Source organism: Crotalus tigris, unplaced genomic scaffold, assembly GCF_016545835.1.
Source record: "Crotalus tigris isolate CLP2741 ecotype Arizona unplaced genomic scaffold, ASM1654583v1 scf7180000020588.15403103151:6194809, whole genome shotgun sequence".
In the NCBI taxonomy this organism is placed as follows: domain Eukaryota; kingdom Metazoa; phylum Chordata; class Lepidosauria; order Squamata; family Viperidae; genus Crotalus; species Crotalus tigris.
The window spans coordinates 372,525-399,489 of NW_024098092.1; the positions used below are offsets into that span (position 1 = coordinate 372,525).

A 26,965-nucleotide genomic window follows, 5' to 3' on the forward strand; every position below is an offset into this window, starting at 1 on the left:
CCTCTGGCCAGGAGCCTAAGCAAACTTTAGCAGAAGGAGAAAATTGTGCTTGGTTGTGGCTAATTTAGACACAGCGCAAAAGGGAGGGGAATGGCCTGTGCTCGGAGGGGGGGGTCAGTATCCGGCACTTCCCCTCTGAGATGCCCCTCCTTTGACCACCGGCCCAATGTGTCCCGGGAAGGAAAGCAGGAAGATGTTTTCAAGGCAATTCCGCTAACAAGACTTGAAGCTCTGCTTCTCTTGGGAAATGATACGGGGCCCTAAGGAGCGATTCTGGACCTCGACTGGCCCCAGGAGCCCCCCTTGTTGGGCAGGGGGCTTTGCTGATCCGAGGGGCCCCCGAGCTGCCTGCAATCTGTCGTCCGTTGGTTGCTGCCCCCTGCCCTGCGCTGCCCCATGAGCAGGTTTACATTTGCGCAGCTCCTGCCCTGTTATTTGTCATTTTCAGTTGCTGACGCCGTTTGACTAGTGTTCTGTGCATGGCTGCCCTTGTGGGACTCGGGAGGGCGAAACCACTAACCATAAATATAGGAATAAATGTATTTATTAAGGTGCCCAATCAGACGCTCCTCTGTTCCGTCCAGCGTTGTTGACTCTGCTTGGCCAGCAGCTCTGCAGCACCCCAGACGAGGGGGTGTTTCCCAACCCTTGTCCTCAGTAATGGGGGCTCTGGGGCCAGCAAGGCAATGCGCCCCTCTCCCTCCCTCTGCCTGCCAGCCCAGGCGTTGAAACATCCCAGATTCCACTGGGGAGGTGTGACTTGCAAGCCACCAGCCTCTAAGGGCAAATTTCTGAATCTCCTCAGAATGCTACTCTGCACATGACCCACAATTACAGCCCCCCAAGCCCCTTGGCAACACATCAGCCCCCCCCCCAGAGGATGGTCTAGCGCAGGGGTGTCAAACTGCTGGCCCGCAGGCCGGATGCATCATGCCGAAACTGCACCCAGCTTCGGCAATGCGGAAAAAGTCGCGACATATCGCGACACGTCGTGACATGATGAGTTTGACACCCTTGGTCTAACAGAACAGCCAAGGGTGGGATTTCTTTAGGAACTCGTTTCCTCGTTGGGCAGGTTTGGGGAGATTGCACCGATCTCTGGGGCCATTCTTGGCCTGTTCTTTCTTGGAAACATGTGAACGGAGCTAGAAGGACAGGCTCCGACTCAACATCCGGAAACGGATGGCACAACCGAGCAGAGAAAGGAGGTCGCTCCCAAGCTTTGGAAGAACTCTCTTTCATTAGCAGTGTTGACACGCTCCTTTGTGAAAGCAGATGGCTTTCCCATCCCTTTCTCTACAGCTGTTCCCCAAATTAGAGCTGTGGTCCTGGATACTTGCTGTTCCGCGGGAAAGTGCCCATTTCCTTCAAAACAGCCGGTCCAACATAATTTTATTTTAGATTCCTCCTTCCCCTGAATTTCAATTTTTCAAAAGTTATGCAAACAAAAGGGGGGAAAAATCAATTTAGAGATTTTTTTTTTTTTTAAAGTGAGAGCGACTCCCACAGATCTCTCGCCCAAGGTGGACGCTGCCCGTGTTCCTGCCAGTCAATCTGGGCTGCTTTTCTTTGGCAGAGAAGCGTTACCTTCCTCCAAGCCTCGTCTGAGGCTTTCTCTGTCTGAAGGCGAAGATCTCCATGTGCTTTTAAGACTTTGCCCTGCCAAAGAGGCAGCGAGAGGTGATGGTCCTGTCCCTGCGGAGGGCCAAGAGGCTGCTGAGTGCCACCGACTCCTTTTCCTACACTCCTTCCCTGCCAACGGCCAGGAAGCTGAAGTGGATGACTGGAAGAGCTGTGAGAAGCCAAGCTGGATCCTAACCAGCGATGACCGGAGTCCAGCGTGGTGTTCTGCAGCCACCAGAAACCTCTGGAGAAATTCAAAGATGGTCAGAGAAGACCAGCCTTCCCACCTCTTCCTCCTCCATGCACAGCCTTGAAAGACAACTCTTTGCCCATCCATCGTGGCTTCCAGGGCGTCTTGTGGAAATGACCTCCGTGGAGATAAGGACCAGCTGAGGGACAAGAGATGTCCTTTGGTTGCCCTGAATCTACAACTCGTGAGAAGGAACAGAAAAGAGAAGGAATTGCTCAAGGTGAAGGGCCAGCGAGGGTCTGACCTCCAGGTGGGACGTCCACTGCCAAGACCTGTCTGACTTCAATTTAGTCCCCCCCCCCGTTTTGTGGAGGGCAGCTGCCCCCGCCAGTTGTCTTCTCCTTCCCCCTCCCAGCCTTCTGAACGGGCAGGACCAGTTTGCAAGGGGCGTCCCTCCCACATAGAGATTTACATCGCGGCCCTCATATTCGCAGTCCCTTTCCCACACACACCTTCCCTCCAGGATGGACTCTTGCAGTTGTTTCTGCCCACCCATCAAGCGAAGCCCGATTTTTGCGGAAGCGGCTGCATACAGTAACTGGGTTTTGTACCTTGTGCTAATCTGCAAGCCGAGACTTTACAAACCACGGTGCGCCACAGAGACAGCCTTCGCGTCAGGGCCTTCCCTGGCTTATTACGGTGGCACCCTCTGCCATCTTCCCACTTAATTTTATGCCTTCCCCTGGGGCGGAGCCCTCCCTTTTGCAGAACTTCATTTGCTTCAGTCGTAATTCTTGGCGGTGGAGGGTGAAAAAAGGGCGACCCGTTTTAAAGGCGTCAGAATGGCTAGAACAGGACGTCCCGTTCCAGCTACTGACAGCAGAAAAACCTGACTTGATTGGGGTGGAGGACATCTCCAGAGACACAGCTCTTCTTTTTATGGGTTTTGGTAATTTATGGGCTTTGTGCCCTGGATCATCCTTGCCTGGAGCTCTCTAGTGACTTCCTTTCTTGGGGGACCCTACTGGGAAGCGGCTTGGAAATTTTTCAGGGCTCCAATTAAGGCGTGGCCGATGGGGACAGATGTGATGGCCTCTGAGTTCCACCACTTAACAGCCAAAGTGGGTCAGAACGGGCAGCCAAGCTCGTATTTCTGTTCTGAATTGGTTTTGGAAGAGTTTGAGGGACACCAGGAACCTTGCAAGGCCTGTAGATGCCTAAGGTCTGTCAAGATAAGCCAGGCCCGCACGGTCTGTCCTGATCCAGTGGGACAAACCCTTCTCTTCATTTAAGAGGAATAAGGGAAAAAAATATATCCCAGCGTTTCCAGCCGCTCCGATTGGCACCGATCCTGGCGCCACAGATCATCCTGTTCCAGAGCGGAGTAGTTCCTTGGGAATTAAGTCAAGCTGTCCATTGTGGTTTTTCCCCACCACGAAGCCAGAAACCCTGCGAGGGATATTTGAGGCTGGAAATCTCAAAAGCAGGCAAAAGCCTCAATCCAGAGAGTCTGAGGAGCAGAGCCTTTAGAACAAAACTCGGAGCAGGAGAACGGAGAAGATGGCCGACATCAGAGGGACGGACCCAGAGTGGCTGCCTGGCGCGCCCGAGTGGCAGTGCGCCTGGTTCTCGCCGATGCAGGCTGCGTAGGCCATCACGTGGGGTATGTAGTTCTGCTCGTGGACCCCGTGGAGGAGGTGAGCCATGGGGCCCTTGGCGAAGATGGCCACGTCCTCCCCTCCGTGCGTTTCCATGCGCAGCGGGACGGCTGACTGCGCCTGGTAGTTGGTATCGGCTGCGGAGAGAGAGAGAGAGAGAGAAAGAGAGAGAGAGAGAGAGAGAGAGAGAGAAGGTGAGTGCCCCATGGAGTGAGGGGAACAAGACGAAGGAAGACAGGATATGCTGATGCCCGTTGGCATTTGAGGAGCAGGCAAGGGAGAAAAGACAGCCTGGCTACTCTTGGTGGGACGAGCACCACGGCTGATCCTTCCGAAATCTGATTTGGACTGGTCAAACAGCCACTCTAGATGGCCTTCTGGAAACAAACAAGTCCCGTTGAACCCTGGAAGGGAGAGGGGGAACTATGGACTGATACTCACTGAAATTGACCGCCGAGACGTTCTCTCTCTCTCCGGCTACAATTTTGTACCCGGGTCCGTTTCCGTACAGGATGGAAGTGAAGGGCTTCTTGTCCATGTCGCTCTGCATCGGGGCCAGCCCTAGACAAAGAGGAAGCCATCTTTACTAATGTTTCTCCCACAACCTCTTTGGGGCCTGTCTCTACGTGGACATTAAAAGGTTGATCCTGGCATTAAGCTGGCACCTAATGAGAAGGAAGGACTCACTGGAGAAGAGCTTAATGCTGGGAAAGATGGAGGGCAAGAGAAGAAGAATGGGACGACAGAGAATGAGGTGGCTGGAGGGAGTCCCTGAAGCAGGAGGCGTGAGCTTAAAGGGCTCCAGAAGATGGCAGAGGACAGGAAGGCCTGGAGGAACGTTGTCCATGGGATGGCTCGGACACGACTTCGCAACTAACAATAACAAATACTTCCCAGGCCCCTTTCGCCCAGGGCGAGGGAGGCCCAGTGTTGTGGCACCAGCTAGCACCATAATGTACCCCAAAAGTTTCGCTTTCCCCGAGAGAACTGCGTCCTCTGCTATCCAAGGGCATTTTGCCGACCAAGAACTCAAAACATTCACACAGGGTTAGGGGCGCCAGTTCACGGAGACATCCCCTACCGAAAATGGAGTTGCCACGGGTTGTGTAGCCCCCAAAGGTGAAGACGTGGGAGTGGTCCGCGGTCACCACCGTCAAGGTGTCTTCGGAAGAGGTCAGGATGCCAGCCTCGCCGATGGCTCGGTCCATTTCCACCGTCTCGTGGAGGGCCTGCTTCGCCTTCCCCTCGTGGTGCCCGTGGTCAATCCTGCCGCCTTCAGACAACGAGAGGGTGAATTCCCACCTCGGTTCCCCCAGCCCTCTTCAGTCCCTCCCCACCCAGCAGCCACGGCGTTCCCCCTTCCCGTGGCTCACCCTCGACCAGGAGGAAGAATCCACGGGGGTTCTTCTGCAGCATTCGGATCGCCACCCTCACCATTTCGGTCAAGGAAGGGTCGGTTTGGTTGTTCCTGTTCAGTTCGTACATCATGTCGATGGGCTCAAAGAGACCTGCAGAGGATTGGGGGATGATTTGGCAAGAGCTGCCCAGGACGTGCCAGCCCAGGCAGCGGAGGAGAGGGGAGTGGGGTTCCAACAGGACCCCCACCCTCCCTCCAGCTGCTGCCCTTCAGCGTCTTCCTGGCCTGGGGATGAACTGCTGTGTGCACGGTTGCATGTTCTGGCTGCTGCCACTCCTGTGAGGGTCTCTAACCCTGCTCCTTTCTCCCTGACAGGATGCCAACACTCAGCTGCCCATCCTCTCTTGGGCTCCTTAACACAGGGCTTTTCCACCAGGGGTACGGGTACCACCTGTGGTACATTGGCCCCTGGCAGGTGGTACGCAACCATCCTAGAAAAGTGGTAGCGGGGGAGGGGAATGAGCTGAACTGGTGGCAGCACCGCACAAGCCTGAGCGAGAGACGGCTGGAGCTGCAGGGCTGTCAGGGCTCAGCGGAAGCGCCAGGATTGGTGCCCCTTTCCAGTTGATCGGCGCTTCTCCGGGGCTGTCAGGGCTCAGCGGAAGCGCCAGGATCAGTGCTGCTTTCAAACTGATCGGCGCTTCTTTGGGACTGTCAGGGCTCAGCGGAAGCGCCAGGATCAGTGCCGGGCTCCAGCTGGAGCTCGGCGCTGATCCTGGTGCTTCTGCTGAGCCCTGAAGAAGCACCAATCAGCTGGAAAGCAGCACTGATCCTGACGCTTCTGCTGAGCCCAGGAGAAGCGCCGATCAGCTGGAATGTTGCAGCCTCTCCAGGGTCTTTGATGTACATTCAGGTGCTTGGCAACTGATTCATATTTATGATGGTCACAGTGTCCCAGGGTCATGTGAGGTGACCAAACCTGTTGTAACCACCCAGCAGATGGGGGGGAATAAAAACCAAACACCCTCCACCCCATCTCCGCTGCCAATCCCCAACAGAAATGCTCACAACAATGAAAACCTCGGACAGGAGGAAGAGCGCCGCCGTGCAGGCAGGCAGGTAGGTGTCTTGCTCGGCTGTGGCTTGGGGGGCACTGTTTTCAGTGCCATTGTAACTCCGAACAGTCACTAAGCGAACTGTTGTAAGTCGAGGACTACCTGTACTTTATCACCTTCCCCCCCCTTTTTTTTTGGTCATCAAGTTTTTGACCCCTTGCTAGGCGACTGGTGGTACTCGGATGTTGCCATATCCTAAAAGTGGCACAATGGGTGAAAAGGTTGAAAAGCCCTGAGTTAACGCACCTCTTTTCAAGAGGAACGTCTCACACGGAGAGTAGAACTTGCAGCAATTAATTACCCGCAAGCCAAAACGGACTGCCTCCTCAGTATTCCCCCCCCTCCCCATTAAGCAAAAATGGGAGAGCAAGTTTTTAAGAAGAGACTGGACAGCCATTTGTCTGAAAGGGTATAGGGTTTCCTGCCTGAGCAGGGGGTTGGACTAGATGACCTCCAAGGTCCCTTCCAACATTATTATTATTATTATTATTATTATTATTATTATTATTATTATTATTATTATTGGATCATCGCACAGTCAGCCAGATGTTCAGACTGGATTTGGCATTTTGTCTACCTATCGAGTCCTTACCCAGGACCTGGGATAGGCAGATGTGGATGTTTGATGGTATTACAGATATCGTCGCAGGATGGAAGCAGTTCCTAGTAAGGCTGCCTTTTGCAATTGACTAATAGCGAATCTGTCAATTATTATTATTATTATTATTATTATTATTATTATTATTATTATTATTATTATGGCTTCGTAGGGCTTTGAATTGCCCGGAAATTCATCGCACACTGGAGGGCAAACGACATGCCCAAATCCTTAAGTGATCCCTTCAGCCTTTTTTGTTTTCCCCCCTTAATTTTATCCATCTGCCAAACTCACCCAAGAGGTAGTCGACTTTGGCTGGGTCCAGCTCCATCAGCGCCGCCCGGTTCCATACATAGAGGGCATTCTGGGAAAAGAGGAGAAAAGGGGAGGGGCTTAGCTGAAGGTTTTGGCAGCGGCGTCCCTGCCCCCCTCGCCCTCTAAGTACGGCTAGGGCGGCCCACAAAGGGAGTTTGTGGCTCAGGAGCGTCAGGCCGAAGAGAGGATCCCCGGAGACTACTCGAGCGATCCTCAGTGGATCTCTCCTGGAGCAGCCCACCACTCAGAGGAGGAGGAGGGAGACATAGAGGAGCTCCTGAGTTTTCTCCTGGACGGATCTCTGATGCCGAGGCGGCACCTGAACGAGAATTTGCCACCTCCTCTCTTCCCAGCCCTGCATCCATCGGGATCAGCAACCGTTTTGCCGAGCTGGCCGGCTGCCCCCTCACCTTGTCTTTGGGCTTGGCGTCCCCCCACTCCTGGACCAGATTCCTGTTGTCCAGCCGGGTCCCCTTGTACTTCTCCTCATCCGGGTATTCCACGTCGCTCGTGTTCTTGGGGAACATGTACTTCCGGCCTCCCCCCATGATGACCTGTGGGAGAGACAGAAGGAGGCTGGTGCCAAAGTGCGCAGGCCAGTTAAGGCAGCCCCCTCCCACCATCAAGCCTGCAGGATAGGAGGGCAGGGCATCAGGGAGGGGAGAGATGGGGTCCAGAAACATGGGCTCTGCGATGGGGAGGCTTCCCCGTGACGGCACAGCGAGGCCTCCATCCCTTCTGACGCTGGCCTGGCAGCTTTTACCCAGCCAGGGATTTGGCTGCAGCTACGGGAAAGCGCCCACGAGCAATTTGAGGCAACCTGAACACTGTCCAAGGGCTGGGTTGGCGCCTTCAGTCTCTTTCCCCCAATGAAGAGGATTTTAATTCAGCTGGGCAAGCATCTGAGGCGGCCTGGATGGAAAACATATTTATTTGACCACAGTCCCTTTCGGCTGGCGCTCCAGCCTCCTCTTCGGATTTAGAGTCTTAGAAGGTGAATCACGAAAACTGCAGCCCCAGCGAAATAATCATAATAATTACACACCGAGAGATCTATATTAAATAGAATTGGCTGCCTAAGGTATAATTATTTCCAGCCTAGGAACAAAGTTAAAATTATAAAAAAATGGCCCTATTAAGCTACTTAAACGACAGATTTAGATCTCCTTTTTTCGGAGGGTTTGTTTTCAAACGGAAAGACACACCTATTTATTTACCCCCCAGAAAAATGAGCTGCCAGATTCCACGGGCTGACGTTGGCAGCAAAACAGGCACGGCCATTGGCCGGCCAGCCTCAACCCAAAGGGCAGTGGCACTGTGGCCTCAAGGGGCACCTGGTGCCAAGGGCTGCGTGGAGGACAGTCGCAGCTCCCGGCACCCGGAAGCAGCTGGGATGGCCAGTTGTGCGCCAGGGTTGAGCCAGGCGTTGGGAAGGGACAGTAGCTGTTTTAGGGCCTCTTGGCCCCGTGCCAGTCCAGGGTTTCATAACCAGTGGAAGGAGTGAGACTTCTGCTCATGGGAAATTGAGTTCCCGGCAAGGCCGCAGAGTCTGGGAATGGCCTCTGGGATAATCCAGGATCATTCCTTCTAAGAATTCCTGCTTTGTGTCCGATGAGCTTCTGCACTCCGGGTGCCTTTTGCCCCATTCTCTTCCCTGTCCTCCCAGCGGCCTCTCCTTCCTTATGCGGATTGACACGCTGACCTGCCTGCTTTCTACTCCTGATGCTTGGTCGTTTTACGGAATCCAAATGCTGGTCGGACACTGCCAGATGCAGGGATCAGCCAAGCAAATCTTTACCTGGGGGAGAGGTAAATCCAGCAACCCAAACGAGCCGTTTGGAAATGAAAAGGTGCACGGCTCCTTTTGAGACCCACCAATGCCGCCGTCTGCTCCGGTGAAGCGAGGAAGAAGCGTTGTCAACAGAGGTTGCTGCATCCTCTCTCTGGACCGGGTGTCACTCCTGGGAAAGCCGAGCGGCTGGGCTCGGATTGAGATGTCCTTGTTCTGTTCTGCTGTCAATGGCCTGGATCAAAGGTCAACCTGCCTCCCAGGCTGCCGTTCTGACGCTGCGGTCCGCTTCACCACCCAGCACCCCCTTGGCACAGCTCCCCATTTCAAACTGGTACGAAGAGGCACCTGTTTTTACTGAACTCAGCCCTGGCACACTTTTTTGGAAGCGGGTGCCCGCCCTAGGAGTGTTCTCAGCTCCGAAGAAGGACATTTCTGGAAGGTTATCTTCAGGTGTCACCGAAAGAAGCCTTTGCCAGCTTTGAGACAGGCAAAAACCGGAGGCTTCAAAGTCCGCTGCAAAAAATTGCTCTGGGCCTCAGGACGAGGGCAGGAGGTCGCCGGAGTGGAATTAGCACACAAACGCAATTAAACAAGGGGATATTGTTCCGGTTGTCTACTTGGGCCGAACCAAAAAGATTTCATTTCAGGCACATTAGAAACTCATTAAAGTTACAACAGTTGCCCGGTCACGAAAGTTTATTTTTTTTTTATAAAGGTTTTATGTAATCGTCCAGGTTCCAAAGGGCGTGTTCCTAGAGCATCACGAGCTGGAATTAATTTGTGCAGTGGATTAAGGCTGCGGTCCTTAACGTTTTTTTTATGCCGTGTTCATTTAGAAGATCCTGCCATTCCAGAATGACCAAAGGCGATTTGGTGATTCCTCAGTAAACTTGGCATTTTTTTTCTCTTCCCTCTTCCCCTATCTGGGCCGGGAAGAATGCTTGAAATATGAGGAACCAGATCCAAGCTGCCATCAAAAGCCTCATGATTTAAATGAGCAGCAGAAATCAAAGGCGAAGAATTACTCATGCTGAGATTCTGAAATGTCGTAAATCCGAAGCGAAATTTTTCCAGGAACACCCGTGCTCTTATTACATTACGAGAAAGACAGATCCAAGCTATTAATAAGCAATTTTGCAACCTATAATTGAGAGTGTTTTTTTCTTTAAAAAAACAAACCAGGAACTTTTGTTTAATGTGGGTGGTTTTCCTCATGCTCGTATATCAACTTCGTGTTTATAGTAGAGCTGGGGTGTTGAAAACCCCAGAGTCAAGACTGGAAGATGCAGAGCAGAGCAAAGAAAAGAGACCAATAGGAGTTGGGGGGGGGGTCTGGCCAAAGGAAATATCTGTGGCTGTCAAGGTTATTCAGCCCCCCTCATCCTGGCTCTGGGGCAGCTGCCTGCCTCTGCACATTTTCTCCCTCACCATTTAACCAGCTTGGACTCAAGAAAGCAAACCAAGCTGGTCGCACTGGAAGGGCTCTTTGCTCAACTAGCGTCTCCTTGTGGGTCATCAGGAGGCAGGTGTCCCTCCCCACAAGCCTCTTCCATCCCTTTCTTTCCCAAGCTTCCTTCCATCCCCACAGGAGCCAGCTGGTCTCATGGAAGAACTCAACGTGACCCATGGCCATCTTGGTCCGAGCCTCGTTGGAGATACCATTTTTAGCAGAAGGAAGGGTCAAAATCCTGGCCCAGAAAGACGCTCTTGGCCGTGATCCACAAGACAATGATCCACAGCCCAACGGGGGAGATGGCTTGACTGCCGAAACTGGGCACACGGAGGCCAACCAAGACCATGACTCCGAAGGAAGGAAGGGTGGTCTTCCCTGCGTGAGAGGCAGAGAAGAACGAAGAACAGAGCTCCGCGGGTGAAACTGAGGCCCAGCGTTTCACTCACTGGGTTTTTTCGCCTGGCGGAGGATCCAACAGGAAGCCTCCATCCCATTCCCAGCTCCTGGGTTCAAAATGCAACAAAGCAGACCCAGGCCCGGATGCTGATGGGGCTTCTTGGTCTGCTCACCAAAGCCGCCTCCTGCTGCTCCCAACGCAGAGAAGGCGGCGACCACCCGTTGCTCAAACGGAAGGCAGCGCCTGTCACATCGCCCGTCCCCCTTTGCCTGGATAAGACCCCTGGAGGGTCTTCATCCCCCGAGAGCCATCAAAGGAGGAGAAACGGCACACTGGACCTACCCAAAGTCTACGGCTGTCTGCTTGCAGCCCCCTCCCCTCTCCAGCTTTGCTGGCCTCTCCCTCTGGACTCACCTCAATGTCCGGGATGTTTTCAAACAGCTGGTGGGCGATGTCTTTGCAGCCCTGCTGAAGCGCTTCCGGGGGCATCTCGTTGTCCGAGTACCAGTCCCGGTCGGCCGAGTGCGCGTAAGCGGCACTCGGCGTGGCGTGGTTGACGCGGGTGGTGGTGACAATGCCCACAGATTTGCCTACCGGCCGGAGGAATAAAAAAGCACATTAATCACCGCCACCACAGGGGATTTGGGGTCTCCTGGGGACAGCCACCTCGGCCCCCTGCCACCAGCTGGGAGGATGCCAGGCGCGGGCAGGGCTCCTGGCTGCAGTGCCAACCTTTTTCTTGGCTGCTCGGCTAAACCAACTCCTTCTCTGCAAGGGGCTCAGCCTTTCCCAAAAGTTTATCAGCTTGGCTGAACCGTTTTTGATCTCTTAGCTAAACGCTGTGCTGTGGGTGGTCTTGCTGCGCTTATGGAAAGAACAATGGGGATCTGTCTCTACTTAGCCTCCCCTCTGCTTTCCCACCCTCCCCTGCCCCCCCACGTGGGGAAGCTGGAAGGGGGGAAAAACATCCCAACGTTTATTGTACTTGCGGATTTTGACTCTCTGTCAAGCGAGACCCTGAAGTAAGACAGCTATGTCAAGCTCTAACCTTTGAATGCCAGCTAGTTAATAAATCCCCGCTGAGCATTTAACCAGAGATTTAATGTTTATCTCACCTCTGAAATTTGGCTGCTTAGAGTGCACAGAATACTGTTTAAAAAGGTTTTTTAAAAGAAGAAGAAGAAGCCACGACAGAAACAATTCTGACTGTGCTTTTTACCAACAGAGAAAGTGAGCGGATTTCTCGTCTGCTTTTTGTAGCCTGGAGGAATTTCCTTGGTTCAGGCAGGCCAGTTGGTCTGTGAGGTGGCCACGGTTCTTGGCGGTTTGCTGTGGCTTAGTGTCCCGTGGACCCCTCCCCGTGGTTTACAGACCGCGGTTGTCATGCCTTAATGTCATGCGTTAAGGCAGCCAGGGCTGGCTTATTCAGCAACCACAATTATGAACATTTCTTTAGCAGCAGGTGAGCCTTGCTTTTTTCATTCCAACGTTGGAGGTGCTAAACCAGGGGTCTTCCGACTTGGCCCTTTGATGACTTGTGGACTTCAACTCCCAGAATTCTTCAGCCAGGCACGCTGGCTGAGGAATTCTGGGAGTTGAAGTCCACAAGTCATCAAAGGGCCAAGTCAGAAGACCCCTGTCTTAAATCTAGCAAACAAAATGGAGGCTGGCTGAGGAATTCTGGGAGTTGAAGTCCACAAATCATAAAAGGGCCAAGTTGGAAGACCCCTGTCTTAAATCTAACAAACAAAATGGAGGCTGGCTGAGGAATTCTGGGAGTTGAAGTCCACAAGTCATCAAAGGGCCAAGTCGGAAGACCCCTGTCTTAAATCTAGCAAACAAAATGGAGGCTGGCTGAGGAGTTCTGGGAGTTGAAGTCCACAAGTCATCAAAGGGCCAAGTTGGAAGACCCCTGTGCTAAACCTTCTCCCAGGTGTTTTATCTATTTTCTGCAAATCTTAGCTAGGAGAAGGGCCTTCTTTCTGATTCCATTTTATCAAACATCTCCAAGGTTATCTGTGGGTCTGTGCCTACCAGGAGAGGAGCCTCTATCACCAGCGACATGAAGTAATTCCTCTGAAAATCTAAATTGCTAGGAATACTTTTTATTTCCTTCCCTGCTCAGCTGAATTGTACCCATTTACCCGTGTGGATTTCACGGGCATGTCAGCATATCCAATACCCCTCCTTCTCATCCTTGGTTGTTTCTCTTAAGCCAATTATTTCCTTTCTTTCCTTTACTGCAGGGGTTCCCAACTGGGGGTGCTTGCACCCCTTTTGGGGTGCGAGACGATATTCCAGGGCAGTGGTTCTCAACCTTTTTAATGCCGCGACCCCCCAACCGGTCGTAAGTCGAGGACTACTAAACTGGTGCAGCCCCATTTGCAGACTGGGACTTTTGGCGGGATCAGCAGGGCAGAGACAGCCTGGACAATTCCTACTGGCTTTGGAAAGCCAATAGAATTAGACTCTATTCAAGACAGTCTATTCTATTGGCTTTCAAAAGCCAATAGAAAAAAAGGGAGTAGCCCAGCTAAGGAAAAGGGGAAAAAAATGGCGGACTGCGTTGTTTGGCGACCCCCGTGAAATGGTCGTTCGACCCCAAATGGGGTCCCGACCCACGGGTTGAGAACCACTGTTCCAGGGGGTGCAAAAAAGTTTCAAAATTATAGTGTACGTGCATAACCAGGTATTACTTTTGTAAGGGGCGCGAGAATATATCAGGAGCGTTCCAGGGGCGCGGGGTATAGAAAAGGTTGGGGACCCCTGTTTTACTGGAAGCTATTAAGCAACAGCCTCGCCAACTCCTGGCCTGGATCCTGCTGCTAATCTAGAATTCCCCTGGCCAGGAAAGGAATACCCTGAACATCTTCCCCGCTATTTCCACGGCTTCTGCAATCACTATCACCCTCTCCAGCCTGACACTCGCTTGGTTTTCCTCTTTCAAAGCTAGGTCTCTTAACTTCAGAGTGAGATGGTGGTTAACCACAGGAACAGCCCGAGCTGCAGGCCAGGAAGCTGGGTGACGGAAGCGAAGTTGTGCGGGGAAGAGACGAGCGGGCAGAAGCACCTGATTTCCCCCCCCCTTCCCCTTGTGCGCAGGGATTTTTCCCACCTTCCCCCAGCGAGGCTGTGGGTTGAACAACAGCCCTTCCTCTCCAGGGCTGTTGTCACCAACCGGGGATGGATCCATCGCACTGCTCTGACGGCACGGAGCAAGGATGCAAGGCCACGTTCCACACGTCGCCACCTTCCTGTCCCACGTTCAATGCCAACCTCACCCTTTTGGAGAAAGGTCAAGTTCTCTATCCTTCCTTTCAGCTTCTGGGCCTTGATGAGAAACGCTGCAAGCCGGATACCCTGGACTTTCCCACGGGGGTGGGTGGGGAAGTCCAAGGAGAGCGAAGGCTGCCGCAGACTGGGCAAACTTCTCTTCCGCTGTCTGACTGCTCTGCGGGCTTCTTTCGCCAGCCCGGTGCCCTCCAACGTATTGGATTTTGATTTGCATACACCACACTTCGCTACAGTCAGCTGACCGAGAGAAGCAGACGTAGCACTGAAATTGTGGGTGCTGACTTGGCTGCCGCACACACACACACACACACACACACACACACATACCGGATGTCTTATCAAACAAGCTTGGGACTTACATTGTCAAAGGCAGGGCTTTTCAACCAGGGGTACGGGTACCACCTGTGGTACTTTGGCCCCTGGCAGGTGGTACGCGACCCTCATAGAAAAGTGGTAGCGGGGGAGGGGAATGAGCTGAACCGGTGGCAGCACCGCACAAGCCTGAGCGAGAGACGGCTGGAGCTGCAGGGCTGTCAGGGCTCAGCGGAAGTGCCAGGATCAGTGCCGCTTTCCAGCTGATCGGCACTTCTTCGGGACTGTCAGGGCTCAGTGGAAGCGCCAGGATCAGTGCCAGGCTCCAGCTGGAGCTCGGCGCTGATCCTGGTGCTTCTGCTGAGCTCTGAAGAAGTACCAATCAGCTGGAAAGCAGCACTGATCCTGACACTTCTGCTGAGTCCAGAAGAAGCGCCAATCAGCTGGAATGTTGCAGCCTCTCCAGGGTCTTGTGATTTACATTCAGATGCTTGGCAACAGATTCATATTTATGACGGTCACAGTGTCCCAGGGTCATGTGAAGTGACCAAAACCTGCTGCAACCACCCAGCAGACGGGGGGAATAAAAACCAAACATCCCCCACCCCATCTCCGCTGCCAATCCTCAACAGAAATGCTCACAACAATGAAAACCTCGGATAGGAGGAAGAGCGCCGCCGTGCAGGCAGGCCGGTGTCTTGCTCCGCTGTGGCTTGGGGGGGCACTGTTTTCAGTGCCATTGTAACTTTGAACAGTCACTTAGCAAACTGTTGTAAGTCAAGGACTACCTGTACTTTATCAAGTTTTTGACACCTTGCTAGGCGACTGGTGGATGTTGCCATATCCTAAAAGTGGTACCATGGGTGAAAAGGTTGAAAAGCCCTGGTCAAAGGCATTGGGGTTGTTCAGCTACCCCCTTTTCCCCAAGCCATCATCCACTCCCTTTCTTGCAGCCTTTGTAATCTCTGGCTCTCTAGCTACAGGACACGGGCGGTGCACATGAGGCCCTTTGCACAACGCTCCTCCGAGCCTTAGCCTTATTTGCCACTTCGTGGCGATTTCAAAACACACCCAGGCACTCCTTTGCACGGCAAACGACCGCCTGGAGACGGTTTACAGTAACCTTTTAGGAAGAGCTTAAACGGCTAGGCTTTTTCGCCAGGGACTGTCCGACACGTCCGACGGACCCGTGACAAGCGCCTCGGGCCAGGAATACAAACATGCCACAGGGCTGACTTCCCCAGCTTGTTTCCTGGGTCAGCTGGCAGTGCCACCTCACTTTGAGGCAGGGCAAGCAATTTCAAAAGCCAATTGTTTATCAGACAACCGGGCGCCATCCAAGCATACCCATCTTCAAACTCTGAAGCTTTCGCAAGACCTTCTAGATCCTTTATGTTCAGTCCTTCGCAAGACCTTCGTTCCTCAAGACCAGGGGTGTCAAACTCAATTTCATTGAGGGCCGCATCAGCATTGTGGTTGCCCTCGGGGGGGGGTGTGGCCTACTGGGTGGGCATGGCCAGCTCTACATTCACGCCAAGGGTGCCTGTGGGGGCCTGGGCAGGAGTGGGACAGATCAGAGGGTCTCTGGCAGAAAGGGGTGGGACCAGGGCAGAGCCCATCAAGCCGGATAGGTGAAGTAGGCGAGGGCCATTTGCTGGCCGCTTCCAGGCGATGGTGCATTTCTTCATTCCTCACAAAGGGTGACACCTCCCCAGCATGCACCCAGGGGGTGGGCAGGGGCTGGTTCCTTGCTGTTTCCAGACGGCCTTGTGGAGCTAAGACTGAATGCGTTTCAGCATAGATGGCCACCACAAAATTGTACATTGGCTCCCGGCTGGCCTGGGCCAGGGCCAAGGCAGCGGGGGCCGTTCCCTCACTGTTTCTAGGATGGCTTCGTGGGCCGCATGAAACCACTTCGTGGGCCGCATCTGGCACCCGGGCCTTGTGTTTGACATATCTGCTCAAGAGGGATCTTGTGTGGAAGCCAGACAGCCCATCCTGGGCGCACCCACCCACCCAAATCCACCCAGACTGTCTTACCTGCGGCTTTTGCCCACTTGAGGATGGAGGTCACTTCGTTGCCGGCCGTCGTGTTGCATTGGGACCGCGTCACGGCCGCACTGACCCCCACGGTGCCCTCGTTGGCCTTCACGCCGCATAAGTAAGCGGTGGCTGTGCCCGCGCTGTCGGGCACCTGGGCATTGGTGTTGTAGGTCTGCCAGAAAGAAAGAATGGTAAAGTGGTGGGTGATTTCACCGATGGGAACTGCTGCGGTGAAATACGGCTCTGGGTGCCGGCTCTTATGGCTACCAACTGGTGTCTGAGGGGGTCTTTGCAGCCTCTCCCCTCCTCGGGCCAACAATTGTCATGTCTCCGATTGACTGCAGCTCGTTTCATTGCCCGTTTAAGCCGGCCGCCAACGCTTGCAAGCAAAAGGCCCGGCCTACAAACATGCGCCGAAACCAGTTTGAATTCTGCCCAGAATCAGGTGTCTCAGGATTTTACAACAAGATTGATATCAATCCCCTTAATCCTCTTTGCGGGGCTTTGTGTGGACGTGGCATGAAGCTGGCAAAGCAAGGCAGCGGTTGCAAAATGTTCTCCTTTGAGCAAGCATGCGTGGCTTGTCCATTGTGACAACCACAGGTTTTAAATGCCTGCAGGGGAGGAGAGCAAAAAGAAAAAAATCAGAGGTGGGATATTTAAACGGAGGAGGAGGAGGAGGAGGAGGAGGAGGAGGAGGAGGAGGAGGATTGTTCTACCTCTGCTCTCTTGTGGCTCCCTCCCTGCTAAGATTTGCCGCTTTCATAATCCCGTCCAAAAAAAAAGGGGGGGGGATTTTGACCCACCAAGGCAGTGTGAATCTTCCCAGCCATCAGCCATGCAGCCCCAGGCCTGGCCATCTCTCCCTCTCCCTCTCTCTTTCCCTCTGTCTGTCTCTCTCTCTCCCCCTCTCCCCACCTATCTCTCTCTCTCCCCCCTCTCTCTCTCCCTCCCCCAATTTCAAGTCTCTCTTCCTCCCTCTCTCCCTCTTTCCCTTTCTCTCTGTCTGTCAGTCTCTCTCTCTCCCCCTCTCTCACTTCTTCTCCCTCTCTCCCCCCCTCCCAATTTCAAGTCTCCCTCCCTCCCTCCCTCTCCCTCTTTCCCTTTCTCTCTGTCTGTCTCTCTCTCCCCCTCTCTATCTCTCTCTCCCTTCCTCTCCCTCCTCCCTCTCCCCCAATTTCAAGTCTCTCTCCCTCTCTCTCCTCTCCCTCTTTCCCTTTCTCTGTCTCTCTCCCCCTCTCCCTACCTCTCTCTCCATCTCTCTCTCCCTTCCTCTCTCCCCCTCTCTCCCTCCTCCCAATTTCAAGTCTCTTTCCCTCTCCCTCCCTCCTTCTCCCTCTTTCCCTTTCTGTCTGTCTCTCTCCCCCTCTCCCTACCTCTCTCTATCTCTCCCTTTCTCTCCCCCTCCCCCAATTTCAAGTCTCTCTCCCTCCCTCTCTCTCTGTCTATCTGTCTGTCTCTCTCCCCCTCACTACCTCTCTCTCTATTTTCCTCTCCCTTTCTCTCCCCCTCTCCCCCAATTTCAAGTCTCTCTCCCTCTCTCTCTTTCCCTTTCTCTCTGTCTATCTGTCTGTCTCTCTCCCCCTCTCTCCCCCCATCTCTCTCCCTTCCCCCAATTTCAAGTCTCTCTCTCTCTCTCTCTCTCTCTCTCTCTCTCTCTCTCTCTCTCTCTCTCTCTCTCTCTCTCTCTCTCTCTCTCTCGTGCCTCTGAGTACTGGACTTTCCTTTTGTCTGCCCAAGGGTCATTCTACAGGGAGAAATAGCTGGGAAAAGACTTGGAGAGGCTCCCACGGAACCAGGATGTGAGGTTTGCTCTTTTAATCCTCGCCAGCCAGCCTCAAGCAGCAGGTTCCTCAAGAGATCCCTTGGCACTGACCTTAACGCTCTTTCGTTCTGGGACAGGTCAGCACCCTCCCTCTTTTGTCACCAAGGCTGCTTTTGTGTTTCGTGGAAGCAGCCTTGCTTCCTTCGGGCGGCAACCTTTGTTTGTGCCCGTGTGCTCCTTCCTTCTGCCATCTCCCCAAAAAGCCACACCTTGACAAATCAGGCGTCTCTCTCTCTCTGCGTGCGTGGGGTTGTTTCCCACTCAAGGAAGTTCACTGCCCGGCAGGTGACATGAGCCAACCGTGGGGTTCCCGCTGCCCAGCCTGCCTCTCCCTCTGGGCCAGGGTCCGTATGCATCACCTGGAGCTTTGCCAACCTTGGGGGAGGTTTCCCGGGAACGGGCGAGGCACGGGCTTTGCAGTTCTTCCTCTTTCGGCTTCCCTTCCTCCTCCACCCAGTAGCCACCAGCCGGAAGACCTCCTTACCTTAGAGAGCGCCACAAAGGGAAACCGGTCCATCTCCAATATGGTTTCCTCCCCAGTTCTCTGCTGTAGCTGTCCCTTGAGGATGCGAGCGGCCGTGACGGTGGCGATGCCCATCCCTGGCACAGGAGAGCCTCGGTGAGCTGTGCCCACCAGTTAGAGAGCCTCTAGGTTACCCCCGGAGCTGCCTCAGTTTCCCCATCCAGCCATGGCAACACGGCAGCTCAGGAGCATCGGGGTCTCCCAAATGTCCTCCATGGAAGAATGTTTGGGCTGGGGGGGGGAGGGTGGCATTCGCCCGACGGGCACTGTGTTGAAAGCTCTCTCAGCCCAGCCCACCTCACAGGACCATGGTGGTGGGGAAAAGGGGAGGAGGAACTACACTCCTTGCCTCGAGTTATTTATCAAAACAACAAAGGCAGAATAGAAAATGTTGAAGGAAGTTTCTCTTGGAGGACCCCTTCTCTCTTGGGGGGGGGCTTTCCCCTTCCCCCTCCCCACACCCACCCAGTGGCAGCTGCCAACGAGGAGATTAATCAGCGTGTCTCGCTCCCCCAGTGAGCTGAACAAAGGCACGACACCGCCTAAAAGGGGCTGCTGAAGTCCCCTTCTTCTCAGGCCAAGAAGACTGGGGGACAGCCAGCCTCCGCCATCTTGCACCACCCACCGTCTCCGAGGAAGAGGATGATGTTCCTGGCCACGTTGGTGTTCAGCTTTTGAAGGCTCAAGGCTCTCTGCAGCGTCTCCCGGGCCTGAAGCCGCCAAAAATGGGGATCCTTCTCCTTTGCTGCAAGGGGGAAGTGGGTAATAGCACCCCAATACCTGTGCTTCTGGTAAGCCACACGCACACACACCCATACACCGTGGACGTCTGCTTGGCACCCACCCTCCTTCCCCAGACCTGGCCAAGCGTGGGACCTCACCTGGGACCACGAAGGAAAGAGAGGCCTGCCCCACAAAGGCGAGCAGGAGCAGCACGAGAGGCTTCATGGTGAGGTCTCAGGGAACCAATTTCCCCGGCACGGGAAAACTGCCTGGATCCTGCAAGAAGGACAGGGACATCCCCATCAGCCTCAGAGCCAGCCACCCCATCCGGACGCTCACTTAAACCTGAGCCAGCCGTGTGCCGGCAGCAACCCAACAAGGAAAACCCAATCCTGGCTTGTATAAACAGAGGCACAGAATCAAAATCGTGTGCAGTGTTAGTGCCGCTTTATACAAAGCCTTAAGAAGGCCACCGCTGGGGTTCTGCATCCAGTTTTGGTCACCCACAGTACAAAAAAGATGTTGAGACTTTGGAAAAAGGGCAGAGAAACAGCAACTCGGAGGACTAAAACGTACGAAGAACGACTGCAAGATTTGGGTTTGGGTAGTCTAGAGAAAAGAAGGACTGGGGGGGGGGATAGCAGTGTTCCAGTATTTGAGGGGCTGCCACAAAGAAGAGGGGGTCAACGTTTTCCCCCCAAAGCACTAGAAAGCAAGCCAAGAAACAACGGATGGAAACTTAATCAAGGAGAGAAGCAACCTGGAATTAAGGAGAAACTTCCTGACAGTGAGGACAATTAACCAGTGGAACAGCTTGCCACCAGAAGTTGTGGGTGCTCCATCCCTGGAGGTTTTAAAGAAAAGACTGCACAGCCCCCTGTCTGAAATGGTATGGGGTCTCCTGCTTGAGCAGGGGGTTGGATTAGATGACCTCCAGGGCCCCTTCCAGCTCTATTCTGATCAACAGCCACAGGGCCTGCGGTTTCAGCTCTGGCTTCCTGTGTGTTGCCTCACCGGCAACACTTCCCTGAAAGGGGGGGGGTGTCAGGTGCTGCAACAGCTGCCTCCTGGGGAGCAATCTCGTTTTGGCCTCCAGGAGGAGGACAACCATTAACCCTCCCTCATGCAAGCTTGCAACTGGTGGAGGAATAGGGATGGGGGGGGGGAACCTTTGCCCCCTCCTCACCCTGGAGAGGGAAAGGGAGGGGACTTCGAGGTTATCCACCGAAGGGTGGACCTGGATGAGCTGAGAAGCCGGCTGAGCCACCCGTGTTTGGGTGGGGAGAGCGCCAAGGAAATTTGGAGTCGTAATCTGGAATAGAAATCTCTGAAAACAAAACAAAACAAAAAAAGCCTCGGTATCCTCATCGCAAGACGGCTGCATGGTTTGTCCAGCTCAAAACGGGGTGAAATTCCCTCTTGGTGCAAGATTTAAAAAAGCTAACAGGAGTCTTTCTGACATAGCAAAACTTCTCCCAATTGGCCTCTTTGGAATATGTTGGGACTTTAAAACTCACGAGGACCGGGCAAGACCAGTACCAGTGGATGGGATGAGGTGAGGAAGGTGCCTACAACTGGACAGAGAGCCAAGGAGAAGCATTGGCCAGTTCCTGGAGGAACTGGTGCTATTCACAATTTCGGCTAGCCGGACCCACCTCATTTGGCTGCTTGCAAGCTCCCAAGGAAAGCGTCCTGACAAGGAGAGCGTTCAGGATGCAGCTCCCTCCGCACGTCCTCCCTCACAATCGATTGTGATCCCCCCACCCCATCTCCTTTCCGTGCACCCGGCTGGCCACCCACGCCTCTTTTCCCACCAGATGCCCCCAAGGAGAAGCAGCCTCCTTGCCCGTCCCGGGGCCTTCCCTGCAGAATCCTCTCCCAGGCCGCTGCCACCTGCGTGGGGGGGGGGCAAAGCGGCTTTCCCCGTAAGCCTCTCTTTGCTGCCGCTAATTCTCTGGGATTATTTTCCTGAGCGCCTGCTGAATCCATCAAATGCGCTTAAGAGAAGCCGGGAGCCTTTGGCAGGCAAGCCTGAAGCCAACCCCCCCCCCCCCGCCTCTCCCCCTCCTCCCAGCAAAGAAAGAGCCGGATGGAGAGGCATTTCCCAAGACTTTACTTGGCACCTGGGCCGCCCGCCCGGAGCAGCTGCTGCCTCTGCCCTGGCAGCTACAGAAAATAGGGGAGGGGGGGCTGAGCCAGCCCCCCTAAGCAGGACTTGGGGGCTTCCTCTGCCAGATGGAACTGCAGAGTTTGGAAAGAGACTCTCGTCACCATCCTGCCTGGTTGCCCAGAGGCAGGAGCTGGTCGCTGCTGTCCAGAGCAGAGGCTCTCCCAGCTGGCCTTTAGGGGCTCCAGCCGAAGGCTCTCCTGACACAGGGAAGGGCCGGGGAAGAGCGTCTCAGAACTTTGAGGACATCTTCCCCGTCCCAGGATCTTGCAACGCAGAGGGACACTCTGAGGCTGACCCCCTGGCCTTGCCCCAGAGGCCTCTGCTTTCCACCCAACGGAGGCAGCCAGCGAACCCCACAGGCACCAACCAGGTCATCCTGTTGGAGCAGCAGCAGCCATGCCTTGGGAGCTGGGCCGCCCTGTTCCCTCACACGTCCTGGCAAGGCGGCCGTGCGAGGCCCACCGCGGGCAGGGCTGGTGCTTTGGCGAGGGGAGAACGCCCCGGCCATTATTGTAGGCAGTGACCCAGGCGACGTGGGGCCTGGCCCGGGGAGGTTTTTTTTTCTTGGGGTTGGGGAACCAGGACTTGAACCCCAGGTAGGAAGAAAAAATGCAGTCAGCCCAACGGCCGATTTCACGGGGCACTTTCTGGGCTTCCTTCTCTCGCTGGGGAGGGGGCAGGGAGGGGGTTCTTGTTGCTCTGGGCGTGCAGCTGTGGCTCAGCCCAGAGAGCCGTTTTCCGCGCGTGCCCCAGCCCACAAAAGAGGCTCAACAGGCTGGCCTGGACGGCCCGTGATTGTGTATCGGGGAACCCCCTTCTTTGCCGTAGGGATGAATCTGCAACAGGTGCGGCTGGGGACCTGCCTGTCTTGTGAATGGCATTTAGCAAGGCTGGGTAATTGCCTTGGGTGAGCCGGTGAATGCAGAATCTTTCGGCTTCTTCTTGAGGGGGGGGGGGATCCACTGTGCCTCTTCTGTCTCTCCCTCCCCCACCCGCCAGCACAGACCTGCTTGCTCTCTCTCTCTCTCTCTCCCACCCAGGTTCAACGTTACTTTCAGGGTTGCACACCTGCCTGTTCTCTCTGGCAGGGGTTGCAATTGGGGGCTCCAGATCCCCTCCTCCACCGGGACACTCAATTCAGTTTCCCCCCCCCCGCCTCCTCCCCCCCCCAGGTTGGCCTGGATGAGCCAGTCAGCTTGTGGAAGACAAAGCGCTCACTTGCCTGGTGTTGCCTGGGAGCCTCGCTGCCTCTTGCCCAGCGCTGACTCTGGATGCCAGCCATGGGCAGGAGCTCTGCCCCCAAAGCAGCCCCCCCGCCCCGGGCTGGAGAGAGGACGCTTGGCTAGGGCTTCTCTGGGGACAGCAGACTCCTCAGCCGGGAAGAGAGAGAAAGGGGGGGGGGTCCCGAGACCCTCACTTCCCCGAGCCCACCCCCCTGCCAAACGGAGCAGGGGATTCAGGGGAGGGGGGGCCCAATCTGACCGAGGCGGCTGTGCGGCTTGGGGGCTGCGGGGGCAGCCGTCGCTTTCCAGTCTCCTAGGGGCGACGAAAGCAGCCACGGTGGCCTTCCTCGCAAGGCCGGCGTGGGCAAAGGTGGACCCTGCTCAGATTGTCCCCCGTTCCCTTCCCGGGGGGCGCCCTTCCTCCCGGCCGGAGAGCGCCTGGCTGTCCCGGTTCGCCCTCTGCCCATGCTCGAAGGGCCCCGTGGCCAGCTCTCCCGGCCCATCAGTCGAGTCCTGCGGCGGCGGGAGAGAGCCAAGTCACGGGAGGGGGCGAGCGGGGTCCCCGCGCCTCACCTTGCTCCGGCGCGTCTTCTCGCGGCCCCGTCGGTCTCCCGGGCACGCTGCAGGGCCCGGCGGGGCTTTTTAAGGCAGAAGCAGCGGAGGGAGGCGGGGAAGGGGAGGGAGGGAAGGCTCCCCGGCGCCCCCCCCCCGCTTTGGCTCCCCGAGCCCGGGGAAAGAAGCAACGCTGCCCTCTGCCGGCCGCTGCACCGTCGCCTCTCTTCCCCCCCCCCCGACGGCCCGCCGAAGGAAGGGCTACGACTGGCCCTACGGCAGCCCTTGGCCGGTGGGGGTCGCCGGACTCGCTCAGCCCTTTAGCTGGGCCGGGATCGCGGCCGCTGCCCTCCCCGGCGGGGCGCTGGCCGGACACCCAGGGGCGGTGGGCGCCCCTCCGACGGAATCGGCGACCCTTGGCAAGAAGTCGCTTCGGTTGTTCCGAGTATCGTGGTTAAGGAAGATTTTTCTTCCTCCCTGGACTAACGCGAGGAGTACAAAAGGCGGGGGGGTCCCTCCCTTTCTGGGGGGGTCCCTCCCTTTCTCCCCCCCCCCGATTGATTAGGACCTCGTGGAGCAAGGCTGGACGTGTCCCCCACCCCACCCCCCCACCCGTGGCTGCTTCCCTGGCTGGGGATCCTTTCCCGCACCCTGAAAAATGCAGCAAGAGGAAGAATCTGCCCCCCCCTCCGCCCCCCCTCGACCGCCTTGGATGCCGAGCATGGCGGGGGGGGGAAGAGAGAATAACGGGCGTCCCCTTCGCAAAAGTTACCGGTTGCAGCGCTGCGCTCTTGCCAGCAGAGGGCAGTCTCGGCCAAGAAACGGGCCGGCCTGCGGAGGGGCGGGGCTTTCCTGCGTTCTCCAGCAGCGGAGGATGCCCTTCGCCTGCCCGCCCGCTGGCCGGCCAAGATTCTCACTGGGGGCAGAGGGCGAGGGAGGCGCTAATCAGGGGTCTTCAAATTTGCCCCTTTGATGACTGTGGACTTCAACTCCCAGAATTCCTCAGCCGGGCACCCCTGGTATAGACTCTCCTGCTTGAGCAGGGGGTTGGGCTAGATGACCTCCGAGGTGTCCCTTCCAACTCTTTATGTTCTAGCTCAGGGGTCTTCAAACTTGGCCCTTTGATGACTTGTGGACTTCAACTCCCAGAATTCCTCAGCCAGGCACCTCGGGTATAGACTCTCCTGCTTGAGCAGGGGGTTGGGCTAGATGACCTCCAAGGTGTCCCTTCCAACTCTTTATGTTCTAGTTCAGGGGTCTTCAAGCTTGGCCTTTTGATGTCTTGTGGACTTCAACTCCCAGAATTCCTCAGCCAGGCACCTCGGGTATAGACTCTCCTGCTTGAGCAGGGGGTTGGGCTAGATGCTAGATGACCTCCAAGGTGTCCCTTCCAACTCTTTACGTTCTAGCTCAGGGGTCTTCAAACTTGGCCTTTTGATGTCTTGTGGACTTCAACTCCCAGAATTCCTCAGCCAGGCACCTCTGGTATAGACTCTCCTGCTTGAGCAGGGGGTTGGGCTAGATGACCTCCAAGGTGTCCCTTCCAACTCTTTATGTTCTAGCTCAGGGGTCTTCAAGCTTGGCCTTTTGATGTCTTGTGGACTTCAACTCCCAGAATTCCTCAGCCAGGCACCCCTGGTATAGACTCTTCTGCTTGAACAGGGGGGTTGGACTAGATATTGCCCCCCAGGGGGCGATTTTGTTTTTCGGGGGGGGGCAATGGAACAAAAAGGGGCAGCGCGGGGGTGAAGGAACAAAAGGGGCGATATGGGGGCGATGGAGCAAGAAGTTTTGGGGACACTTTTGAGACTTTTTCATACAGTGAATGGCTGTATATCTGTCATACAAAAACATCAGATCGCTATTAGCGGATTGAATTGTGTTTTCAAATGTTCCTCCGGCTAGCTTCAGTACAGAACGCCGTACGTATGTGAAGACACACCGCTTATCTTCATGTGCAGCAGCCTCTACCCTTTTTATATTTCTTTTTGCGTCTTAAATTTCACTTGTAATTCAATCATGAAATGTTACTGTTTTTCTTTTGGGGCATTTCACTTTCTTGCAATTGAATTTTGTTTTCAATGGTCATTACATTTAAGTGTCTTGAATAAATAAGATCATAATGAAATACACGTATCACGAAGTTTGGGAATAAAGTGACGGGTGGCACCAAACTTTTTCACACAGTTGAGATATGGGAAAAAGACTGGAAATAAAATTATTTGCATCGATAGGTCCTGATGACAATTTTAAAGAAAGCATAAAAAGTGTTTGCATAAATGGAAGAATTATTTCCTATGTTGTGATTGAGAGGTTATGTTGGGGGGGGGGATGACAACTTCCTCATTGGCTCAAGGGGGCGATTCGTTCAAAAAGGTTAAGGACCACTGGGCTAGATGACTCCCAAGTTGTCTCTTCCAACTCTATGTTCTAGCTCAGGGGTCTTCAAAGTTGGCCCTTTGATGCCTCGTGGACTTCAACTCCCAGAATTCCTCAGCCAATGTGCATGCTGGCTGAGGAATTCTGGGAGTTGAAGTCCACGAGGCATCAAAGGGCCAACTTTGAAGACCCTGGCCTGGATTTTGGGCTCCCCCAGGAGAGGAAGCGTGGCAGCAAGTGCCAGCTTGGGCGTCTGCTTCTGCCCGTGGGAGCCTTCCCAGGATGGTGGAGTGTTTGTGCAAAGAGTTGGGAAGGTGCCAGGCGTTCCTGTGCCCAAGGCTGCAGGGCACAGCCTCCTGGCCTGCTGCAGCACAGCTGGCGGACGGTGACCCTGGAGCCAAGCCGAGCTCCGGGCATGCGCACGCTCCCCGCCCCCAGCCGTGCAAGGAAAGGGCCAGAAGTTGCCAATCCGGAAAGGAGAAAATGCCAGCCTGCGGCTGCACAGCTGTAAAAACAAGAGCGAGCTAAACATTAGCCCGGTGAGAAAACAACAGCTGAGGCCTTTCAACACACACACACACTCCCTCCGGAGCGTAAGATCCAGGCTCCACATCTCACCCTTTGCAGCCCTGGCGCCCTCCTCACCAGCTCAGCTCCCCTTCTCTGAGTTTGAACATCTGGGTCCTGAAACGGGGCAGATGTGAAAAAGGGGACAAGTGGGGTGCTTGGGATGACTTTTATTATAATGCCTCTGGATCTGAACTGGCTCCAGCCGTGCCAGTGCCCAGAAGGGCAGCCACACCAGGAGGGGGGAGGGGGCTGTTGTTCTGGAGGGTCCAGATGCCCGGCTGGCATTTGCGAACCAGACTGCGTCTCCCATCATCCTTTTCTGTAGCTGAAATGGGGAGGACCCTGACTCAGGTCCACCAATGCCTTCTCGGCAGCCAAACAGTTCAGCCCAATTTAACCCCCAGCAGATTCCTGCCTGCCCAGAAGACCCCCAAATGGTTTTTTTTCCCCAACAAGAGAAAGAGACTTGGGTTGGGTGGAGGAGGGGCAGTTTAGCTGCATGCAAGGGGGCAGGAGGACCCCCTTGCCAAGCTACCCAAGGAAGGCTCTGGGTCTGTTCCCAGAGTCCCCCTTAAGAAGGGTGGGGGGTGGTGCAAGCTCCTTCCCCAAAAAGAGGTCAGACAGCAAAAGGGTTTTTTTTCCCAGGGTTTGCCTGCCTCTGTGCCTGTTTCCCACCCCCAGGGCCCGTCACAGGATGGGAGGTGGCCTTGCACAACTTCCTTCCAGGAGGGTAACAATACCAAACTGTTTCAGGAAAAGCAAATTTCAGAAGAGCCCTGAAGGCAGAGCCACTCAGTCTGGAAGGAACGAGATGGATTCCTGGGCGGCCTTTATGTCAAGCTGCCCTGTGGCT

At 55.0% G+C, this 26,965-nt stretch overlaps 1 protein-coding gene across 1 annotated transcript; it reads right to left on the bottom strand.

Moving 5' to 3' along the window:
- Window positions 1–861: 861 nt before the first annotated feature.
- Window positions 862–23,296, bottom strand: ALPL (alkaline phosphatase, biomineralization associated). The gene is made up of 12 exons (XM_039367685.1): window positions 23,185–23,296; window positions 19,377–19,494; window positions 19,121–19,240; window positions 18,457–18,572; window positions 16,145–16,319; window positions 10,913–11,088; window positions 7,267–7,410; window positions 6,836–6,905; window positions 4,845–4,979; window positions 4,553–4,744; window positions 3,913–4,032; window positions 862–3,608 (listed from the first exon to the last, which is right to left on the bottom strand). The coding sequence occupies exons 2-12, from the start codon at window positions 19,441–19,443 to the stop codon at window positions 3,340–3,342; spliced, it is 1,584 nt and encodes a 527-aa protein (XP_039223619.1). The 5' UTR covers window positions 19,444–19,494; window positions 23,185–23,296; the 3' UTR covers window positions 862–3,339.
- Between the last annotated feature and the right edge of the window lie 3,669 nt (window positions 23,297–26,965).